Source organism: Bos taurus, chromosome 7 (genome assembly GCF_002263795.3).
Source record: "Bos taurus isolate L1 Dominette 01449 registration number 42190680 breed Hereford chromosome 7, ARS-UCD2.0, whole genome shotgun sequence".
Lineage (NCBI taxonomy): Eukaryota > Metazoa > Chordata > Mammalia > Artiodactyla > Bovidae > Bos > Bos taurus.
In genome coordinates this window covers 81,400,766-81,420,672 of record NC_037334.1, presented here as the reverse complement: position 1 = coordinate 81,420,672, position 19,907 = coordinate 81,400,766, and the positions used below count along the sequence as shown (strand labels likewise).

The 19,907-nt window shown below is 37.8% G+C and overlaps 1 protein-coding gene across 13 annotated transcripts in view; it reads left to right on the top strand.

Moving 5' to 3' along the window:
- SSBP2 (single stranded DNA binding protein 2) overlaps positions 1–19,070 on the top strand; it is a 309,901-nt gene extending 290,831 nt beyond the window's left edge. For 12 of the 13 annotated variants that reach the window (NM_001035478.1, XM_005209715.5, XM_005209713.5 and 9 more), the window contains 4 exons: positions 1,008–1,086; positions 3,521–3,549; positions 9,349–9,447; positions 18,471–19,070. In NM_001035478.1, coding sequence (NP_001030555.1) covers positions 1,008–1,086; positions 3,521–3,549; positions 9,349–9,447; positions 18,471–18,500 — 237 coding nt within the window. In that variant the 3' untranslated portion in view covers positions 18,501–19,070. The remainder of the gene's footprint in view (positions 1–1,007; positions 1,087–3,520; positions 3,550–9,348; positions 9,448–18,470) is intronic. The other variant, XM_059888394.1, reaches the window with a different exon arrangement.
- The last annotated feature ends 837 nt before the right edge of the window (positions 19,071–19,907 follow it).

The window sequence follows — 19,907 nt, the reverse complement described above, 5'->3', positions numbered from 1 at the left end:
TCCACACAGAGTCGGTGATACACAGCATGTCTGCTGAGGCAGTTTTTTCCCCTAAAGCCTCCTTGATGAGTAACCATCACCACCCCATCTATAGGCACACATCTATAGACATACATACACCACACACATACATGCATTCAACATTCTCCACCATACAACATGGAAGAAATTATTTGGGCATGAGAAATTTTAAGAACAAGTGTTTTCAGTATCTTAACTGTAAATATAAAGTGACTATAGATAGCCTATCTTCAAAGTGGAGTCTGAGCTTCCTCCCAAGTATTCCAGGGAGTTGAGGCAAAGACTGAGCAGCGGGTCATGGACTTTTCCACCACCTAGTCTACCACAGCACATCTTGTGTTGTACTAGACTCCAGATGTAAGGTTTCACTTGGAAATAAAGTAACACTACTGTAAAAAAAAATGTGAAATATAACTGCTTTTGAATGTCTAATTGTCATTAGACTGACGTGGTTGAGATTGCCAAGACGACTTAGGTGTATTCAGCTATCCCCAAGGCACTAAATGTACTTAACCTGCAAGATGACATTATTTATTATGTCCATTTGAACAATGAGAGATTGTCTGCTATGAAAAATGTATAATGTTCAGTTGTTCTTATTAATAAGCCAATACTTTTAACAGCTTCTTAAGAATTACCTCTGGTTTATAATAGCAAAATTTGTCAACAGCATAGGAGAGAGTACTTCTCTTCTCACTTGCACTGAAATATATGTGCTTTCTGGTTAAGGATATCTTAAGGAAAAGTTGGATATGGATAAGGATTAGCTTGAAGATCCAGAACATAGAGAAGATGAAATAAGGGAAATAGCAGTGCAGATAGAGATTCTAGAAAGCTGGGGGAAAATCTAGGAAAATAATCTCTATAACTTGTAAATGAAAATAAGTTGTAGGAGTATATTACAGTGTTGAAGATAGATATTGTGACATTGAGATAAACAACTGTTTTCAATATGATCACAGTCATTTTTTCCATTTTTTAAATAGTTTCCAATGGGCCCTGGGTCAGATGGCCCTATGGGTGGATTAGGAGGAATGGAGTCACATCACATGAATGGCTCTTTAGGTAAGGATATTAAATCTGATGTTCAGAAATGAATTCAAAACAAAACCTTAATTTGACATACCATGATTTACAAAGTTCTTCTGTGTATAGGAGCTCGTTTTGAAATGCTTCAGCTTTTACCTACACCTGATAGTTCAATCCATAGGATATTTGCTATGATTACTGGAGAACATTTGAAAACTCAGATGTGTGAGAATTGTTCTATCCAAGCTCATATTCACAGGTATTTCCTTTAACCTATGAAAATCTGAGTGCTTATAATAAAAAGAGACGCTGCAGCTTTGGGCACCTGGAGGACTGTGAAGTCCTCCCAATGGGCCTTTGGTATCTCCCAAGGTCTACAGACATAGTCTCAGAGAACTTCAGTGCTCTGCAAGAATTTCTTGATTTTGTTTCTCCTTTTTAATGTTTGTCTCTTTTTAAAAAGTAAAACTGGTTATCATATTGTGGATAAACTGATTCTCTTAAGAAAAAACACTGCCCATACTGTCTGTATTCATAATAAAGCTGATTTCAAGTAGTGCAAATAATGGTTGAAAACATACTTCATAAATGATGTTTTCTTACCAAATGAAGCCAGCTACCTGCAAGGTGAGCAAAAAGTTCACAACAGTTAGAAACAAGTGGTAAAAAATTGATGTGGTCACACAGCACACTGTATATGTAGGCAGACCAAACACAAAAATAAAGGAAAAATGTTTATTTTATATCTGTATGTTTATCATCATCATATATCATAAACTATTTTAAAAGTTGACAGTGGGGTTGGAGTTTGTGCTAATTTTTTTCCTCTGAAAAAGAACCATCTTTTACCTAAGTTGGAGAAACCATGCCCATGAGTAACTCAGGTTTACACAGATTTCACAACCCCACCCTAGGTCCCCTTATGGCTCAGCTGGTAAAGAATCCACGTGCAGTATGGGAGACCTGGGTTTGATCCCTGGGTTGGGAAGATGCCCTGGAGAAGGGAAAAGCTACCTACTCCAGTATTCTACCCTGGAGAATCCCATGGACTGTATAGTCCATGGGGTTGCAAAGAGTCGGACATGACTGAACACCTTTAACTTTCACCCTAGGCCAGGAAATACCATCCTCTTATATTCTGAAAAACTATGTAACTCCAGTAATCAAGAAATTACACTTTGATAGACTTTTTTTTTTACTTTTAAGGATATATACTTATTTTTCTAGGTTTTGAAATATTAATTTGTACAGTCCCATCACGGTGTTTACTAGTCATGTGTGACTGATTTTAAATTAAACGCAAAATTCAGTTCCTCCGTCGCACTGCTACATATCAAGTGCATGTAGTCACATTTGCTGATGGCTGTCATGACAGACAGCACAAAGAAACGTTCCAGCATCACACAAAACTCTACTGGACAGCACCATTCTAGAATTTTACCTTCTAATTGATTGCAAAATAATTAACCTTCCAGTCTTTTCACTGTAATATCATTCGTAAAAAGATAGCATTTGGTCATAGAAGATTCTCAGTTATATTACTCACTGGAATAGAATTTTCAGAATAGTTTCACATTTACTTGTTATCTATCATGAATATTACTATATATTTTACATAATTACATATACATTTAGTATTTAACAGCTTATTATGCTTGTTTATAACTTAATCATGTTAATAGGCTCTCATTTTATGACTGTCTATTGAATGCTGTGCTATTAAAATATAATATTTTTATACCAGGATAATTATGTAAATAGTTGAAAATAAAGCTAAAACTGTGGCAAGGATTTGATTATTTTTGTTACCTGAGTTGTGATTCCATTTCTTAGGTACAAAAATAAATTAGTATTGATGGTCCATTTTTCCTAAGAATTAAAATAAAACTACAACATTATATTTTGAAGACATTTTCACTTTTGATGGATTGCCACACTTACTGATTGCTGCCAAAATTTTAATAGTAAAAATGCTTCAATTTGGGTTATTATAGTGAAATGTGGTTCAGAATATTGTCAGGTCATGTTGCAAGTACCCATTCTACATTTTATCAGATTTATAGAACCATCATTTCAGAAAAGAGATCTCTCTCTTGCTATCTAGTTACATATCTATAAACATATACACATATGTATATTAGTATACACATGTTAAAATTTTGAATTGAGTAGGATATGTATGTCTGCTCTTTCGCTTTCAGGAATTTATGGTAGCAATAGTTATTTTTTTATACAAAAAAAGATGATTGGGAAGTAGTTACAATTTTTCTTTGAATTTGCCATCAGATGATACTTATTCACCACATAGTATAGAAAAAAGTAATTTTTTGAGATTCAAAAATCCAGGAGACATACATTGGAAAATACATACAGTATACCTGATTATTGCATTTGTTTATATTAAAGGAATATTTAATTTATAAATAGAATATTTACCTAATAAAGGCTTTTTTTCTCTATTTTGTTTTAGGCTCAGGAGATATGGACAGTATTTCCAAGGTGAGTATTGTATATTCTGTGATTTTAATCTGTATTTTATTCCACACAGAACTCTTATTAAGATTATGAGAGTAACATTATGAATTTTGTTCTTGAATAAGAGCTTGAAAGTAGAAGGCGAGATACAATTAAGTAAAAGTTTAAAATATTAATGTACATAATCTGTGGGAAAGGGTAAAATGAGTCTTTTAAGGTTTCAAAGCATGCTAAGATTCATTTACAGGATGTGATATACATGATTAACTGATACCCAGTGAATAACAATCAGTTTAATCGCATTATGATGTTGCACATTTGTAAAGCAAACTGACATCGTTTAGATAATCTTGAAAATGTAAAGGAGTCTAGAGCAACATGAAAAGAGGTAAATTTGAAAAAGTGATTATTATATGCATTAAGTATTACATTTTTACATCTCATTTGTCATTCAAACCCTTATCATGCATTGCTGATGTTCTTAATCATTATTATAGTTGCATAAAATACAGTAAGAAAGTAATTAGAGGGAAGTTATCTTAACAGAAGTAGGAAAGTTCCCCTTCTAATAGCACATGTCCATGTTTTTCCCCTGTCAATCATCTGAGTATCTAAAATTAATCCTTTGCTGAGATGCCTTATATTTTTTGAAGAATACCTAAATAGTTTTTAGGTCATGATGAATTTTAAAATAGTTCTCTGTGGGGCAAATATATATTTAGAATGGCTGATAAGAACTAATTATTAACTACCACTAGAGTGACTCTCTCAGAAGTCTGCTTTATACCAATAAATACAGAAATTCATTAAAGGATGCCTTCATTTTTAATTCCACTTTGAATTTATATTCATGTATAATAAAGTAAAATTCCTGATGCCAAGAAAAGTAAAATGAAGTTGAGCTATGGATATTTCCAAATTAAGACTTCAAATTGAGAAAGAGAGAGAGAAGTTTAACTGGCATCCTGACATTATATCTGCATCGCTTGGGTGCTTGGCCTGAGAAGTTTGATATGCAGTTTGGATGTCTGTGTTTAGGAACCACTGGGAAGCTCTTTTTCTTTTCTAAAAATAGGTAAATATATACAATGGGCACTATCTTTCCTCTGGGAAATTATATTAGGTAAGCCTTCAAAAATACTGTTTTCAAAATAAGATTCATTGTATAATTCCATTAGAGACTTCTTTCTCGGAAGCACCTTTACAAACCAGATGACCATGATTATATTGGCTATCTTAGGTATCTGACAATTGATGTTGGCTGAATTGTGCTTTGTGGTCACAGTAAAATGTCTGAAGTTAAATTTGAGAAGCATATTCTAATATCTAAAGATAATTTATTTTACACAAAGGTGGGCATATCCAGTTTGCTTAAGGCCATCTTCCTAAAGCTTCCACTAACATAACCTTGTATACTACATAGATGTAAACAAAATTTTGCATGGGGAAGTACTTTGTAATTATAAAGCACTTTAAAAATTGTTAAGGGCCATAGTGACAAATGAAATACCATCTTCTAATCTACCTTCCTATCAGATCTGTTGCCATGCCATCTATGCTTACTTTTCCATTCCTATTCCCAGAAACAAGTTTTTCCATCACACTGTGTCTACTGCTAGTAACATTCTCTTGCCTAATGATGTACTGTTTATTCTTGCAGCATTAACTGACCGCCCATTGTGTACTTTGTGTACTGAATACTGCCTTGTACACTGTGGGAAAATACAAAAGACTTCTTTAAATACAAACATAATCTTCGCCCTCAAGTGGTTCATGTACTTAGGCAGGAATTCCTTCATTCAGTAAACATGAATGTGCCAAGGCATTAATCTGGACTATAAAAATCCAAAGTTAAACAAGATACAGTCTCTGCCCCCAAAAAGCTTAGTATAACTAAGGAGACCAAACAAATACAATAAGGAAAAACTTTTACAAAGGGAAGTTCAAATACATTTCAGTTGACCTAAGAATTATGCCCAAGTAATAAACTTGCCACTCAACAGTGTACTAGAAATGACTAATTGCATCCATCTTCAAATGGACTCCCAAGCATCTCATTTCTGGACTGCCCCACTGCTCATGCCAGGTTGCGGGCTCTAACCAGGCTGTCAGGGTGATGGCACCACGATTGTCTGTCCCATCTCCACTACACTAATGGTCACTTTATCTCTAATCAGCAGCATCAAACGTACCGTACACTCCCAATTTTTTCTTCCCTACTTCTTTCCACCCACTGCTTAATTTTTCAGTCTTTCACACTGAGCTATACAAGGTGTCACTAACTTCATTTTCCCTATCTTTCTCCTTTCCAACACATGTCCAGCTATCTCAAAAAGCTCTCCTCTCTTTTCTCTTATTTCCTGGGCTCTTTCCTTTTCATCCTATTCTTTTTCTAGTCATTCTTTGTGAATCGGAAGACGATCTTATTTTTTAATAAACACTACTGCTTATTTTTGTTCACAATCCTCTTGAGCCTCCAGTTGCATCTTCCTAATTCTCCAATTAAACCTGTATTTTTCTTTTTTTCTTTTTCTTTTTAATTAGAGGATAATTACTTTACAATAATGATTTCTGCCGTACCTCACATGAATCAGCCACAGGCATACACATGTCCCCTCCCTCTTAAACCTCTCTCCTACCTTCCTCCCAATCCCATCCCTCTAGGTTGTCAAGCATCAGTGTTACATTTTTAAATTTTCCTATTTTAAAAAGTTGTTTGACCAACATAACCATTTTTGTGCACTATAGTCTTGTCTTGTGGATGAAATCTACTGAGATAGTACACAAAACGGAGAAGGCAATGGCACCCCACTCCAGTGTTCTTGCCTGGAAAATCCCATGGATGGAGGAGCCTGGTAGGCTGCAGTCCATGGGGTTGCGAAGAGTTGGACACGACTGAGCGACTTCACTTTCACTTTTCACTTTCATGCATTGGAGAAGGAAATGGCAACCCACCCCAGTGTTCTTGCCTGGAGAATCCCAGGGACAGGGGAGCCTGGTGGGCTGCCGTCTATGGGGTCGCACAGAGTCGGACACGACTGAAGCGACTTAGCAGCAGCACACAAAAACAGAGCTGCAGTTACATGCAACGTATGCTCATTGCCACCGACCGTCATAACCTGCTCTGGGCTGGTGTCTGGAACCGTAACCTGCTCCCCCACCCTAACCTACAATGCCAGTACTGAGTATGTCTCTCCCTGTATCCTCCTCATGTCATCCAGGGACCATCAACAGCATTGTTGATGGTTTCCTTAAGACTCCCCAGTTAGCAACTTCTGTTGTTTTCACAACATTTCACAGCATTTACCTCAGATTTTTTTTTTAATGTCCTATATCATTTCACAATTTTCAGATATACCCAATGACCTAGATAGGAACAAGTTTCAGAGATCTGATATGTAGTTCAGTTATGTACAAGGCTGTGTCCTTCTAACTTCCGTCTCAGTGTTCTTACGTACACCACTCCCTGCTCATAAAACAGCTTAATGCTGGGTCACCACGCTGTGAAAAGACTGCAGGGAAAACAACACCGTGAAGTGTTTTATAAGTATTTAAATATTAATGTACTGTTACTTTTAAACTTCAAATATTTTTTTAAATTAACACTTCGAATCAGGAATCAATATGAATGTAGCCAGACTTTGAGAGTTTTAAATCAAGAAATGTTATCACTTATATGTAGAATCTAAAAAAAGGTACAAATGAACTTATCGACAAAGCAGAAATAGAGTGACAGATGTAGAAAAGAAGCTTATGGCTACCAGGGGGTAAGCGGGGGCAGGGATAAATTGAGAGATTGGGATTGACATATACACAGCACTCTATATAAAATAAAGAACTAATATGGACCTACCGTGTAGCACAGGGCACTCCACTCAGTACTGTGTAACGGCCTGTATGAGAAGAGAATCTTAGGGAAAAAAAAGCATGGGTGTATGCATTTGTATAACTTACTCACTTTGGTATACACTTGAAACACAACATTGTAAATCAACTATAAACAATTTAAAAAAATGTTTAAATATAAAATGAAAAAATTTTTAAAGGACTGATAGATGGCAGAAGTGCAACAGAGTCTGGGAGCAGCCCAGCTTAGTCAGAGATGCTGTTCCTCTCAGGGTATCTTGCACGCTTCTGACTGGGGGTCCGAATATTACACGAGGATGGAGAGGGCTTATTTCATCTATTTTTTTTGAATACGTCAAAGTATACAGCTCAGATACCCTTATAGAGGTACATTAGATTATTTTTTACTCCCAAGATTACAGTTTGTCCATGAAATGACAAGTCTGTCTGGATCAAAAAGACTGCTAGACTTGGGGTAAATCCTACAATATTTTTAAAAATAAATTTTCCCTTTTTTGAACTAAGTCAATATTATCGTTCCTAATTTTAAAACAGTTGATTAATAATTTATTTTAGTGAGTTGTAGCTTAAGTAATTGCACCTCAATTTTACTTAATTTTTTTTTTCCAGGAAATCAAGTTATCCCTGTACATTTCAAAGTTCAGTTATTTTATACTTAGGAAACTCACATTTTCATAGGAAAAACAATTGTCAAAAAAATAGAACCCTCTTTATGCCATGCAGTGGTTCCTGGGCCCTTGGGGTTCACTGGCTAACAGAGCTCCTATGGACTTCAGAGAATCCATGTTCTCAGATCCTCCCTCTGAGGTGCAGAGCACGACAAGACACGAGCTGTATTTCCACCAGCTCATCTACCTGTTTCTGCTTTACACTATAACCGTATTTTTTAAAAGCCTATATTCTTCTGGGAATAACTCATTCATGAAATTTTCATTTGTATGACGTAAGTCAGAATCCTCAGAAATTTTCTTTGAAAAAAAAAAAAAAATCTAAAAACTTATTCAGAAACAGAATATAAATGGCAGTGACTCAGGAAAAGACTCCAAAGCCTGGCTTCCAGTTGAAATAACAAGTGCGAGTTTTCACCCTCGCAGTTTATTTTTGCAAGAGTCCCTCTGTCACAGCTGCAGGCCTATGTGCGCATGCTCCGTGCACTGCTGCCGCTCTGCATTCCCCATCGAGGTGGAGTGTCAGATGACCTCACGTGGCTAGAATCACACAGGAAAATTTAAATAGAGCACAAAGCAACATACTGCTAATTTAGTGTTTGACTGGATAGCTCCTATCAACCATTTTATCTTAAGAGTTTTGAATACATCTACTCAAATGGTTGGAAAGGATTCTAGATCACTCCACACATGAGCCTTTCCCTCTACAAGTACATACTGAATTCTCAAGTTCTAGGGTATTTATTCCTCTTCTTAACTATCGTTAACTATTTTCTTTTTTTCCTTATGGTTCATATAAAAATAATGGCTAAAATCGTGTTACTGATGTAAAATGCATGTAGAATTAAAGGGAAATGTTTATGAAAATAGAGACCTTTGAGTCTGCTTAGTAAAATCACCTGGGGAAGGCATTGTCCCATCCTTTCTAATCAGTGGGTAGCCCACGGTGTTCATCATGGGCCTCCTGGAAATGTTTCTTAAAATCTCCAGAGTCCTAGGAACTCCATAAACTGAAGGTGGGATTTTGAATAAATATTGATTCTGAGATTAACATGAAGAGTTATGGTGAGTTATTTGGGGTTTCTGTCTTTTAATTTTCATTTGGGAAAGTATATAGGTCCTGTCAAGGTACCAAGAATGAAATGGAATACATGGTAGAAGTTTGAGGTAGGAATTATATCTACTTTGTTCTTAGAGATGATGCTATAGATCCCATGTTTGAAACAGTACAATGTAAAAGGGAAATTAAAATCTTAAAAATGCTGTGTTTTCTAAATCTTGTTTACAGAATTCTCCCAATAATATGAGCCTGAGTAATCAGCCGGGCACTCCAAGGGATGATGGCGAAATGGGGGGAAATTTCTTAAATCCTTTTCAGAGTGAGAGTGTAAGTATTCCCTTGACTACATTATTATATCCAGATTTTATTTCTGAAGCTCTTCTTTAGAATAAATGCATAAAGCCATTATTATGATTATTTAGAGTTCAATAGGTTGATCTTTTAAGAGTTAGAAAATGTGAAATTTCTTTGAAAACATTAAAAAATGCACTTTCAACTCTGATTATACGTACATGGTTACAAAAATGAAAATTCTAATAGTTTTTCTACAGAAAACATACATTATGAAGGAATCTACTAGAAACAGGTTGCACGTGTGATCATTTTCCTCAGTCTTCACGTGACTGAAGCATCCTGGGTCACCGCAAAACCAAGTCTGTTCTCAGTGCTGCCCTTTGAGGCTCTGAAACTTATCTCTAAGATGCCTGTACTTCACACTCTAGACTTTCCTGCCCGATGTGTTAATGTGTTGTTTACATTTAACCTGAACTAGATACTCACATCATTTTTTGTGTGACTATAGTTTTAAACAAAGGCAGCGTTTCATGTCTACATAAAAATAGCAGCAGCTTCTGCTGCTGCTAAGTCACATCAGTCGTGTCCGACTCTGTGCGACCCCATAGATGGCAGCCCACCAGGCTCCCCCGTCCCTGGGATTCTCCAGGCAAGAACACTGGAGTGGGTTGCCATTTCCTTCTCCAGTGCATGAAAGTGAAAAGTGAAAGTGAAGTAGCTCAGGCGTGTCCGACTCTTAGCAGCCCCATGGACTGCGGCCCACCAGGCTCCTCCATGGGATTTTCCAGGCAAGAGCACTGGAGTGGGGTGCCATTGCCTTCTCCAGACAGCAGCAGAGCAGCAATAAAATTCATTCCTTCATGTAACAGTTACTGAGCACTCGCCAAAGCAATATGCTAGGCACTGGAGAGACCAAAAGGGCAACGTGGCATCTTTCTCAAGGAATGATTACACTATACAGTAGTTAATTAACTGTGTTTTTTTCACACTAGAAATACCTATAGAATTTTTAAAAATACAATTTCCCAGAAGCCTCCCTAGACCCAGGGACTCAGGATTTCCAGGAGTAGGGCCCAGCATACTTCCAGGTGAAAAAGCTTCCTCAGCGATGCTGATCCACATTCTCTGCTAAGGATGCCTGAACCGGAATGAAGAACTTCAGAACCCAAGCTGGTTTCATGTTCACAGCATCAGTGCCTCCAGGACACGTGCTGCCATTATTAAAATCATGGAGGATCTGCCAAACCATAAACAGACTCAGAAGAGAAACCCTTCTGATCTCACCTTCATTTTGCCCTAATTCAACCTTTACCAGAGATCAGAATTTGAAGCAGTAGCTTGTAGCATGCCTAACTTTTACCCAGAATAGCTGCTTCCCAAAATGGAACCCAAGATTGAGTGTTCTGTGGATTCTTTTACTTCTTGGTATTGACCTAGCACCTCTACCTGGGACAAGACTTCCTGTAATTTTAGACTTGACTTCTGTTAAAACTAGACATAAGATTACACTGATTTTTAGTTTGGCTTTTATTTGCATGCTATATATGATTAGTGGGGACAAGAAAGGTATACATAAAATTTTGCATTAAAAAAAATCAAAAGATTAGCCCATCAGTGATGAGGAAACAGAAAAATGTGAGAAATTATGTAGTTTGTCATAACGCTTAGGGTTATAGGATTTTGTTTTTTTAGATCCTGGTTCTTTCAGTAGTTTGCTTCAAGACTATGGACAAATTAATTTTAATTAGTTACTATTCTCTTTATCTAATTAGAGACATTAATTTCATTTTATGTTAATTCTCCCAGTAACAAAATTTTATAATTCAGTGAGGTATATGATAATTAATTCAGTTCAATTAGACATGCGATGAGCCTGTAGTATGCAGAGCACTAGGTTAAGGACAAAGTATTCTGAAATAAACATAACACATCGCTAACCTCAAAGAATGCAATCTGATGGGGAAAATGTGTTCACACAACTAATTAAACCACGTGTCAGATTCACAAGTACTGTAATAGATAGAAACCATGTGTTTAAAGAGCACTGAGGAAATTTATCAGCTTTGTATTGGATAAGAAAACTTCTTTAAAGAGATCCCGTGTGACTTTAACTTTAGGGGCCGAGACGAGAGGAACTCTCCCCACTCTTCCTTCCCAGACCTTGTTGGTGACAGCTTGTTCGTCAGGGAGGGGCCAGCTTCATAGTGGGCATCAGAGTGCTTTTCGTGGTGATCAGAAAACCAGATAGAAAGGAAGTTTAAAATCTACTTTGTGTAAACACCAGCCTCGCCCTCTGGCCTCAAGTGGACTATGCACACACCAACCAGCACACCCCTTTGGGACTGTGTGCACAGCACAGAGAGCAGCTGAGTGGGGCTTCCCCCTCCCCTGGCCCGGCCTTGCTACCCTTGAAGCCAGGAAGCAGGTAAAATGCCAAGCTGCTATGCAAAGTTACAAAAAAAAAAAAAACAAAAGCCAAAAGCTCCAGCCTGTCTCCCCTCCCCTCTCTCCTGTCCCCACTAGAAAAGTCCCCCAAAGAGAACTACTTGGATGGGGTGGAGAACCTGCCTCTGCCTAGAGTGTAGTGCAGCCCTGGAAGCAGGTAGCGCAGCCCTGGAAGCAGGTCCACACTGGCCACCGGCCGTCCCCCTCTCCCTGCTGTGAGGGGTCTCCACTATGAATGCCGCCCTTGTTATGGATTCTTCTATTACATTTTTGTTTGCACTTTAAAAGATCAAGAAACAGAGCAGAGAGGAGGAAGACAAAAGAAATTCATTGCAAATTGTAGTAGTATGTAGACATATGTAGACAAATGGAGTAAGGCCTTAAAGCCGTACATAGACTAGGTATCTCTGCTAAGTTAGCTTTACTATCATCAAGGAAAAGCAGAACTACTTAATGAATTCAAAAAGAAAACATTTCCCATGACTAAACATGCAAATCAGATTCTAGTGTTTAATGCACATAAAGTCTGTAAAGCCAAAATTTTTGAGCAGTCTGCCTTTTGAGGGCTTGTCAGTCTTTATTTTGAAGTTTAACCACAGAAGAAGCCTGGGAAAGAAGCAAACGTCTATTAACTGATTGTTACAGACACTGTCCCAGTTATTTCACACATGCTGCTTAATACAATCCATATACAGACGGAAATGTCCCCCCAAAGGCAGAAACCTTGAAGTGCCAACGCACTTTATGTAGAAAAATGTGAACCAAAAAAATAGAGCCACTATTCAAACTCTTTGGGGCGGGGGAGGAAATCATAAACAAGTCTTTGTTTCAAAAAACAAAGATGCCCCCTAGTGTTCAAACTCTAGAAAATGTTTGGTTTTGAAAACAATACAAAAAGGTTCAATTCAAAATAGTGCTTCATGCCTCTCAGGAGAAAGCAGTCTTATTTCTTGAATTAATTTAGCATAATACTTTGCCATAGCATTGAACTATAATCAGCTGAGCAAACATGCTGTTAAAATAATGTTGCCAAATAGGAATTATCAACCAAGCAGTAGATCATTTCTTATTACCCTTACTGCCTTTGGTCATTTTCTGCTATTGCAAAGAAATCACATATGCCCCCATGTATTTTTTTGTTTACATAGCCACATACACACTAGATTTATTTCACTTTAGTTCATCTCATTATCTCTTATTTAATAAGAAAATATCTAGATGCTTAGAAATAAACATAAGATCTGAAGTGTTCTTAAAGTGTATGAACAGAAACGCACACGCATTGGTTGAAGAGTTAATGGGTGCTTCCGATGAAGTCCATGGTACGTGAAGTGGGTACAATACATTCTCTAGTTCACGCTTTACATGCTAAACCAAACACTGATGCAGTCAACAGCTTTGTAAGGCCAAAACTGTTCTCATCTGACGGAAGAGAACCTGATGTCACAGCCTCCCGCATAAACACTAGAATATGCCATGGCGCACTGATGCAGTGGCACAACAGAAGCATTGCCGTGTGGCCTCAGGACAGCGCGCCGTGAATATTTCACGTCTCTAAGTGCCAGCAGCAGCAGCAGCAAGTACGATATCCCATTTAACACCTACTCTTTCTTTACTTCTGGAAAAAAATGTCAGCTGTTTCTCTTCTGCTTGAATAGCAATAATAGCAAAATTCCTTTTTGCTTGCACATTCTGTGCATTTTCCTAGAAATTGTGTGATTTCCCTCAATCTCACTTAGTTGAAGCAGTTTCAATAAAGGCAACAGCAGATAAGTGGTTTACAGCCTTAGCAGTGCAAATAGCCCATCATTTATACAGACAGTTACACACAGTCTATTTTACTGTTCCAAATATACTCAGAGCCTCATCTTACAGTTACTTGTACTTTCAAATTTTAAATTTTATTAGATGCTTGCTAATTTTTCTGAGTTGTGTTGCTTAGAGATGATGCTTCCATCCTTTCTAAATCTGGCCCTGACTTTCTCGGTGTACCCTATTTTTCCACTCAGTTTCTCCCTGAATAAACCTAACTCTCTCTAACTTCCCAATGAATCTGTAACAGATTCTCATTTTACTGTAAGATTTGCTTGAGACATTTGAAATACTACAGGTTTAAAATCTTAACAATTGCCAGTGTTAAGAAATAGGAACAACCAATAAACATGCTTGGTAGCAGGGAATGTGCTCATATATTTGTTTGCATATATGCATACTTTTAACAGTGTATAATTAGAATGAATACTGTAATGTATTCTTAACAATATTACTTAATGTCACTTGACATATGAATGAACTGGAATAATCCTTATGAAAAAAGGATTCAGGGATTTTTAAAATCCGATTATTCAGGATGTGCATTAAATGAGATGGTCTGTAGAATTAATTATGACTTACCCAGAAAATTTTTCCAACATACCCTTTGAAGTCCTTTCAGAAAAGCTTTAAAGGCTTTTACTGTTTTTAGATTGGCACAATATACCCATTAAAGTCTTTGTCTTTAAAATAATGATCGATGATCTTGCTGTGTTGTTTAAAATTAAATCCAGTTAAATTTTCAGGTCCTAAATTAGACTAGCTACATCTTAAGGGCTTAGTAGCCATGTGTGGCTAATGGCTGCTGTGCTGGACAGCACAGAACAGAACATATCCATCATCACAGAAGGTTCTGTGTGCAATATGACTGATTCACTGATTCTTACTGTAAATAACAGTAGCCATAGAAAGCATCCCTGATCTGGGAAGATCCCCTGGAAAAGGAAATGGCACCCACTCCAATATTCTTGCATGGGAAATCCATGGACAGAGGACCCTGGTGGGCTATAGTCCATGGGGGTCATGAAGAGTCAGACACAACTTAGTGACTGAACAACAACAAATTTCCTGTGCCCGTTTTGCCATATTCTAATGTTTTATACTTTTGATAAGACATTGATACCCATTTATCTTGTTTAGTTTTGCTCCTAAATGTCAAATACCAAAATATAATTGTTTGTCGAAGTCTGTGGATAGCTTGTGGCAGCACCTGTCATTCCTTGTCGTGGAGATTTGCATGGTTTCTCCTGATGAGTTGGGGGTAGATCCCCTCCCAGCACAGGGTCAGGGTGGGCTCCACTTCACAGATCCTTGTCTATGATTGTTTGGGGTTTGGGGCTTTATTTAACTTTGCTTTTTGCTGCCACTGTCAAGCTTAAAGGGGAAAACATTTTCTATCAGATTGAATCCCCTTTGTCTTTTCTAGCAGTCTCCCCTTTTATCAACCTACTCACTGTACTCCACCATGGAAAGTCAGTAACATGTCTAATTTAGCTTTTCTAGACTGAATGGAAATTTGAGGCTATTAAATGATTAACAAGTAGATTTTTTCTTGATTGGACCTGTGTTTAAAGAATTAACAATCCTCCTCTTAGGCTCTGGTGACCCATTTTCAGGCCTAGTTGTCTACTTTTACTCAAGATCAATGTGGGGTTTTGGGTTTAAGCCATAGATAAACTCTGATGCCTTTCAGTCCAGACTTCTGCCAGCTGAACCACTGTCGCCCTGCACTCTTCCCTGGGAAATCCTGCTTTCTCCATATTAACAAATCCATCCATATCTAGTCCATACCTTATACCTCATTTCTGATTCCTACACTGCCTTAGTTCATCTGGAGTTCACATCATCTGTTCTCTCTGCTCCCTTTTCAGAAGGTTCATGCCCTTCTTCTCAGGATCATCATTGTTCCTGGTTAAGCCCTTGCAGAATGGACCAAACCCTCTCACTTTATCTGCCTCTTTCCATGAGGCACAATCATTAGTACCACATTAAAAGGAATTCCCTTTTACCTTGGTCCTCAGTTCAGTTCAGTTGCTCAGTCATGTCTGACTTTTTGTGACTTGTGAACTACAGCACGCCAGACCTCCCTATCCATCACTAACTCCGGGAGTTTACCCAAACTCATGTCCATCGAGTTGGTGATGCCATCCAACCATCTTATCCTTTGTCATCCCCTTCTCCTCCCGCCTTCAATCTTGCCCAGCATCAGGGTCTTTTCAGATGAGTCAGTTCTTCGCATCAGGTGGCCAAAGTATTGGAGTTTCAGCTTCAGCATCAGTCCTTCCAATGAACACCCAGGACTGATCTCCTTTAGGATGGACTGGTTGGATCTCCTTGCAGTCCAAGGGACTCTCAAGAGTCTTCTCCAACACCATAGTTCAAAAGCATCGATTGATGTACTGGAGAAGGGAATGGCAAATCACTTCAGTATTTTTTGCCTTGAGAACCCCATGAACAGTATGAAAAGGCCCTGGTCCTCAGTTTTTTATAAAACATATAAAGTATTTAAGAGCTCATATTTACATCTAATCTGGAAACCCCCTTCATCCAGAGACCATTCCATTTGTAGCAGATGCTTCTCCCATGGCAGATGATCTAGAATGTGTTGTCCAAGACACAGGCCACCAGCTGCATTTAACTAAGTTGGAGTTAAATCATGTTAAAATTTTAGTTCCTAGCCACATTTCCTGTGCTCAAGTTGCCACATGTGGCTAGTGGCTTTCGTGCTGGACACCACAGATTGTGGAACATGGCTACCACTGAAGTAAGTTCTGTTGGGCAGTGCTACTCTGGAACTCTTCCATCACAGTCTATTCCTCAACAGTATGAGGGCACATTGCAGCACTGTTTACAGTAGCCCAGACATTTAGCAACCTAAATGTTCATCGCCAGAGGAATGGATAAAAGCAGATGTGGTACCTATAGACAATGGAATATTACTCGGCCATCAAAAAGAATGAAATAATGCCATTTGCAGCAACACAGATGGACCCAGAGATTTTCATGCTGAATGAAATCAGACAGAGAAGGAGAAATACCATATGACATCCCTTACACGTGGAATCGAAAAAGAAATGATACAAATGAACGTACTTACAAAACAGGAAGAGACTCGCAGACTTAGAGAACAAACTTATGGTAGCCAAGGGTGAAAGATGGAGGAAGGGATAGTTGGGGAGTTTAGGATGGACATGTACACACTGCTGTATTTAATTTTTTCTTAATCTATGTGTTGTATTGAAGTATAGTTGACATAGTGTTTCAGGTGCCCAGCAAGGTGATTCAAGTATACATGCACATGTATTTTTCAGGTTATTTTGCCTTATAAGTTATTACAAAATAGCGACTACTTTCCCTGTGCTATACAGTAAACCTTTGTTGCTTGTTGCATATCTTTTTTTTTTTAATTAGAAATCTAGCATCTGTTCATACTAAGTCAAACAAATGGAATCCAAATGTCAAATTTTTTAGTTAGGTAAAAATTCATGTTTTCTAAAATATATATTATACATACTATTTACATATATATATACAAAAGCTTTTCTACTATGCTTGATAAAGGCTTGAGAAAGAACATCAAACAAAAAAGTGATGGAGAAATTGGAAAACAAACTAAATGAAATGGGAGCACTGCATATGAAATAGAAAAAGTGAAACAAACTAGAGAAAAGTAAAAGATCATCATAGAGTCCAGGTGTTTTTAAACATGGCTGCTCATTAGAGACACATCTGGAGTTTTGGAGAAAAAATAATACCTGGGCCTTAAAGTAGATAACCAACAGGGACCTACAGTATAGCACATGAAACTCTACTCACTTATGTGGCAGCCTGGAGAGGAGGGGAGTTTGGGGGAGAATGGATACATGTGTATGTGTGGCTGAGTCCCCTCACTCTCCCCCTGAAACTATCACAACACTTAATCAGCTATACCCCAGTACAAAATAAAAAGCTTTAAAAAAGCTTTTTATGAGGGTGTATTGGCATCATTATCAGAATAACTGCTCTATTTATCATTTATAAGACTATGTTTCCAAATTTCTGAAAGCCTCACCTCTACTAGTGGTCAGCCTCAAACTGACAAGTAGCACATGGCAGCAGAGCCCCTACTTCCGCCCAGAAGTGCTTGTGGATTGAGACTGGAGTCAGAGTTTCAGGGAAGTTTATATGCTGAAGTATAAATCAGACTCTTTAAGTATTGATATTTTTTCAGTGCTCTAGTGAGGATTTCTTATGGCCAGCTAGAAGTTCAATTATTAATCCAGCATTTACTGAGCACATTTCTGTGTTTCTAATAAATACATGGTTTTAAGGGGTTTATATTCAAACCTCCCAAAACCCCTTTAAGACTAATACTGTCATTAAGCAGAATTAACAGGTGAGGAAACAAGCACCGAGAGGCGAGTAGCCTCCCATCTTAACCAAGCTAGCAGAAAACGAAGACTAGCCTGCCCCTCATACTTATTTCATATGGTTCGACCTTGGGCTAGATTTTTGCCGTAGTTGTTCCAAGGGCCCATAAAACCTGAATCTGGCTAGAAGAAAAAAAGCTAAGGGACCGGGTAATTATCAACCCCTTACGCTCAGAGAGAGGACAGGACTGGTTGCTTTCCAGAGGAAATAGTTATCATTTCAGGACAGTCAATTCTATATAATTTACTCTTTTCCTGCTTGCTAAATTTTTATGGTGTATTAAAAGCTTGTTCATAAAAAGCATTAAAATTCACAGTTACTATTGTTTACCAAGAGGGATGTCAGTGGCCTGTAGAAGTGTTGTTAAAATATGGATTCTTCTCTCCTAGTACTCCCCTAGCATGACAATGAGTGTGTGATCCATCACCAAGTCTCCTCATGGAAACCACAATGAGTCAGCCCTCCACAGAACTACTACGGAAGAAAATTATTCATCACAGTGTACAGTTAAACCGAGGAATCTCAGTCACACCAAACCAACCTTTTTATTTCCTGCTCTCTCCCCTATTTTGTGAAGAAAGCGGGTCCAAACGTGATTCGAACAACTGTACGGAGCGGCACATTAGAATTGCCCTCAACTGAACTGCAAATGATTATCTGTGTATGTATATGTGTGGGAAAGAGAATGTATTGTATGTGCGTATGTTATATGGACACATGCACATACATGCATTGACCCACAGGACATTGTAAAATACTATCACATGACATCTTAAGTAGAATGAGTAGGGACTTTTATTCCATCCTTTTTTTCACGTTTACATTTTAATTATTAAAAGTTGCTCCTGCCCCTCCCTGAACTATTTTGTGCTGTGTATATCACTGCTTTATATAAGTTATTTTTTAAGGTGAACTCAGATGTTATGGTTTTGTAAATGTCTGCAATCATGGATAGGAATAAAATCGCTTATTTGAGAGCTTTCATTAAATCGCGTGTGATGCAAGTTATCCTGTGAATGACAACGTGTACTAAGAAAAGAAGTGTGTCTTCATCTTTATGTCAAATCAAACAGTTTCTCAGTAACCTTCAGTGAGTATTTTTGTACTTTTTATGTAGGAAAAAAACTTCAAATCAACAGAAGCTTAGCTGGGGCCTAACACAGTATATTTCTGCAGTAACTGCTCTAGGTGGAATTCTGATTTGGCTTAGATGATACAGAAAATCAGTAATTAGTCGCAGTTGCTTAAACCGTAGCAATAAAGTGCCAGGGGTCATCATATTTTTAGCAACACATTTTCTCTGTAACACGATAAAGCCCAGACGTAGTAACTATTTGCTTGAATTAGTCACTTGTCACCAGGAATGCTAGAGCTCAGTTTTTTAATAAGATACTAATGTGAAATGGTGCCTCATTTTTATTCAGACTTCTTGTGAACATTTTCACATAGACACTGCAGAGAGATACATTCAAATGATTGAGGCTTTTAGCACAAGGGAGAAGGAAAATTTTAATCACACCCCAGGGGTTCTGTGCCACTTCTCTACCCCTGTATCTTACTAGTGGCAGAATTGACGGTGTCCCTACTCGCTGGCAGCAAAGCAGGTGCTGTGTTCCCAGGATATAGGACTTTTATTAGAGGGAAATTATTGTAGTCATTGACATCAGTCATATGAATCTATTCGTATAACTGTTCAGAAAACATTAGAAAAATTTAAACAAAACACTTCCCTATGAAAACACATTGCTCTGTGGCCTTTTCCAGATCTTGTGTGTTTCCTGTGTTCCATCATACATGTAAACACCAAAGTTATAATAGAAAAGTGT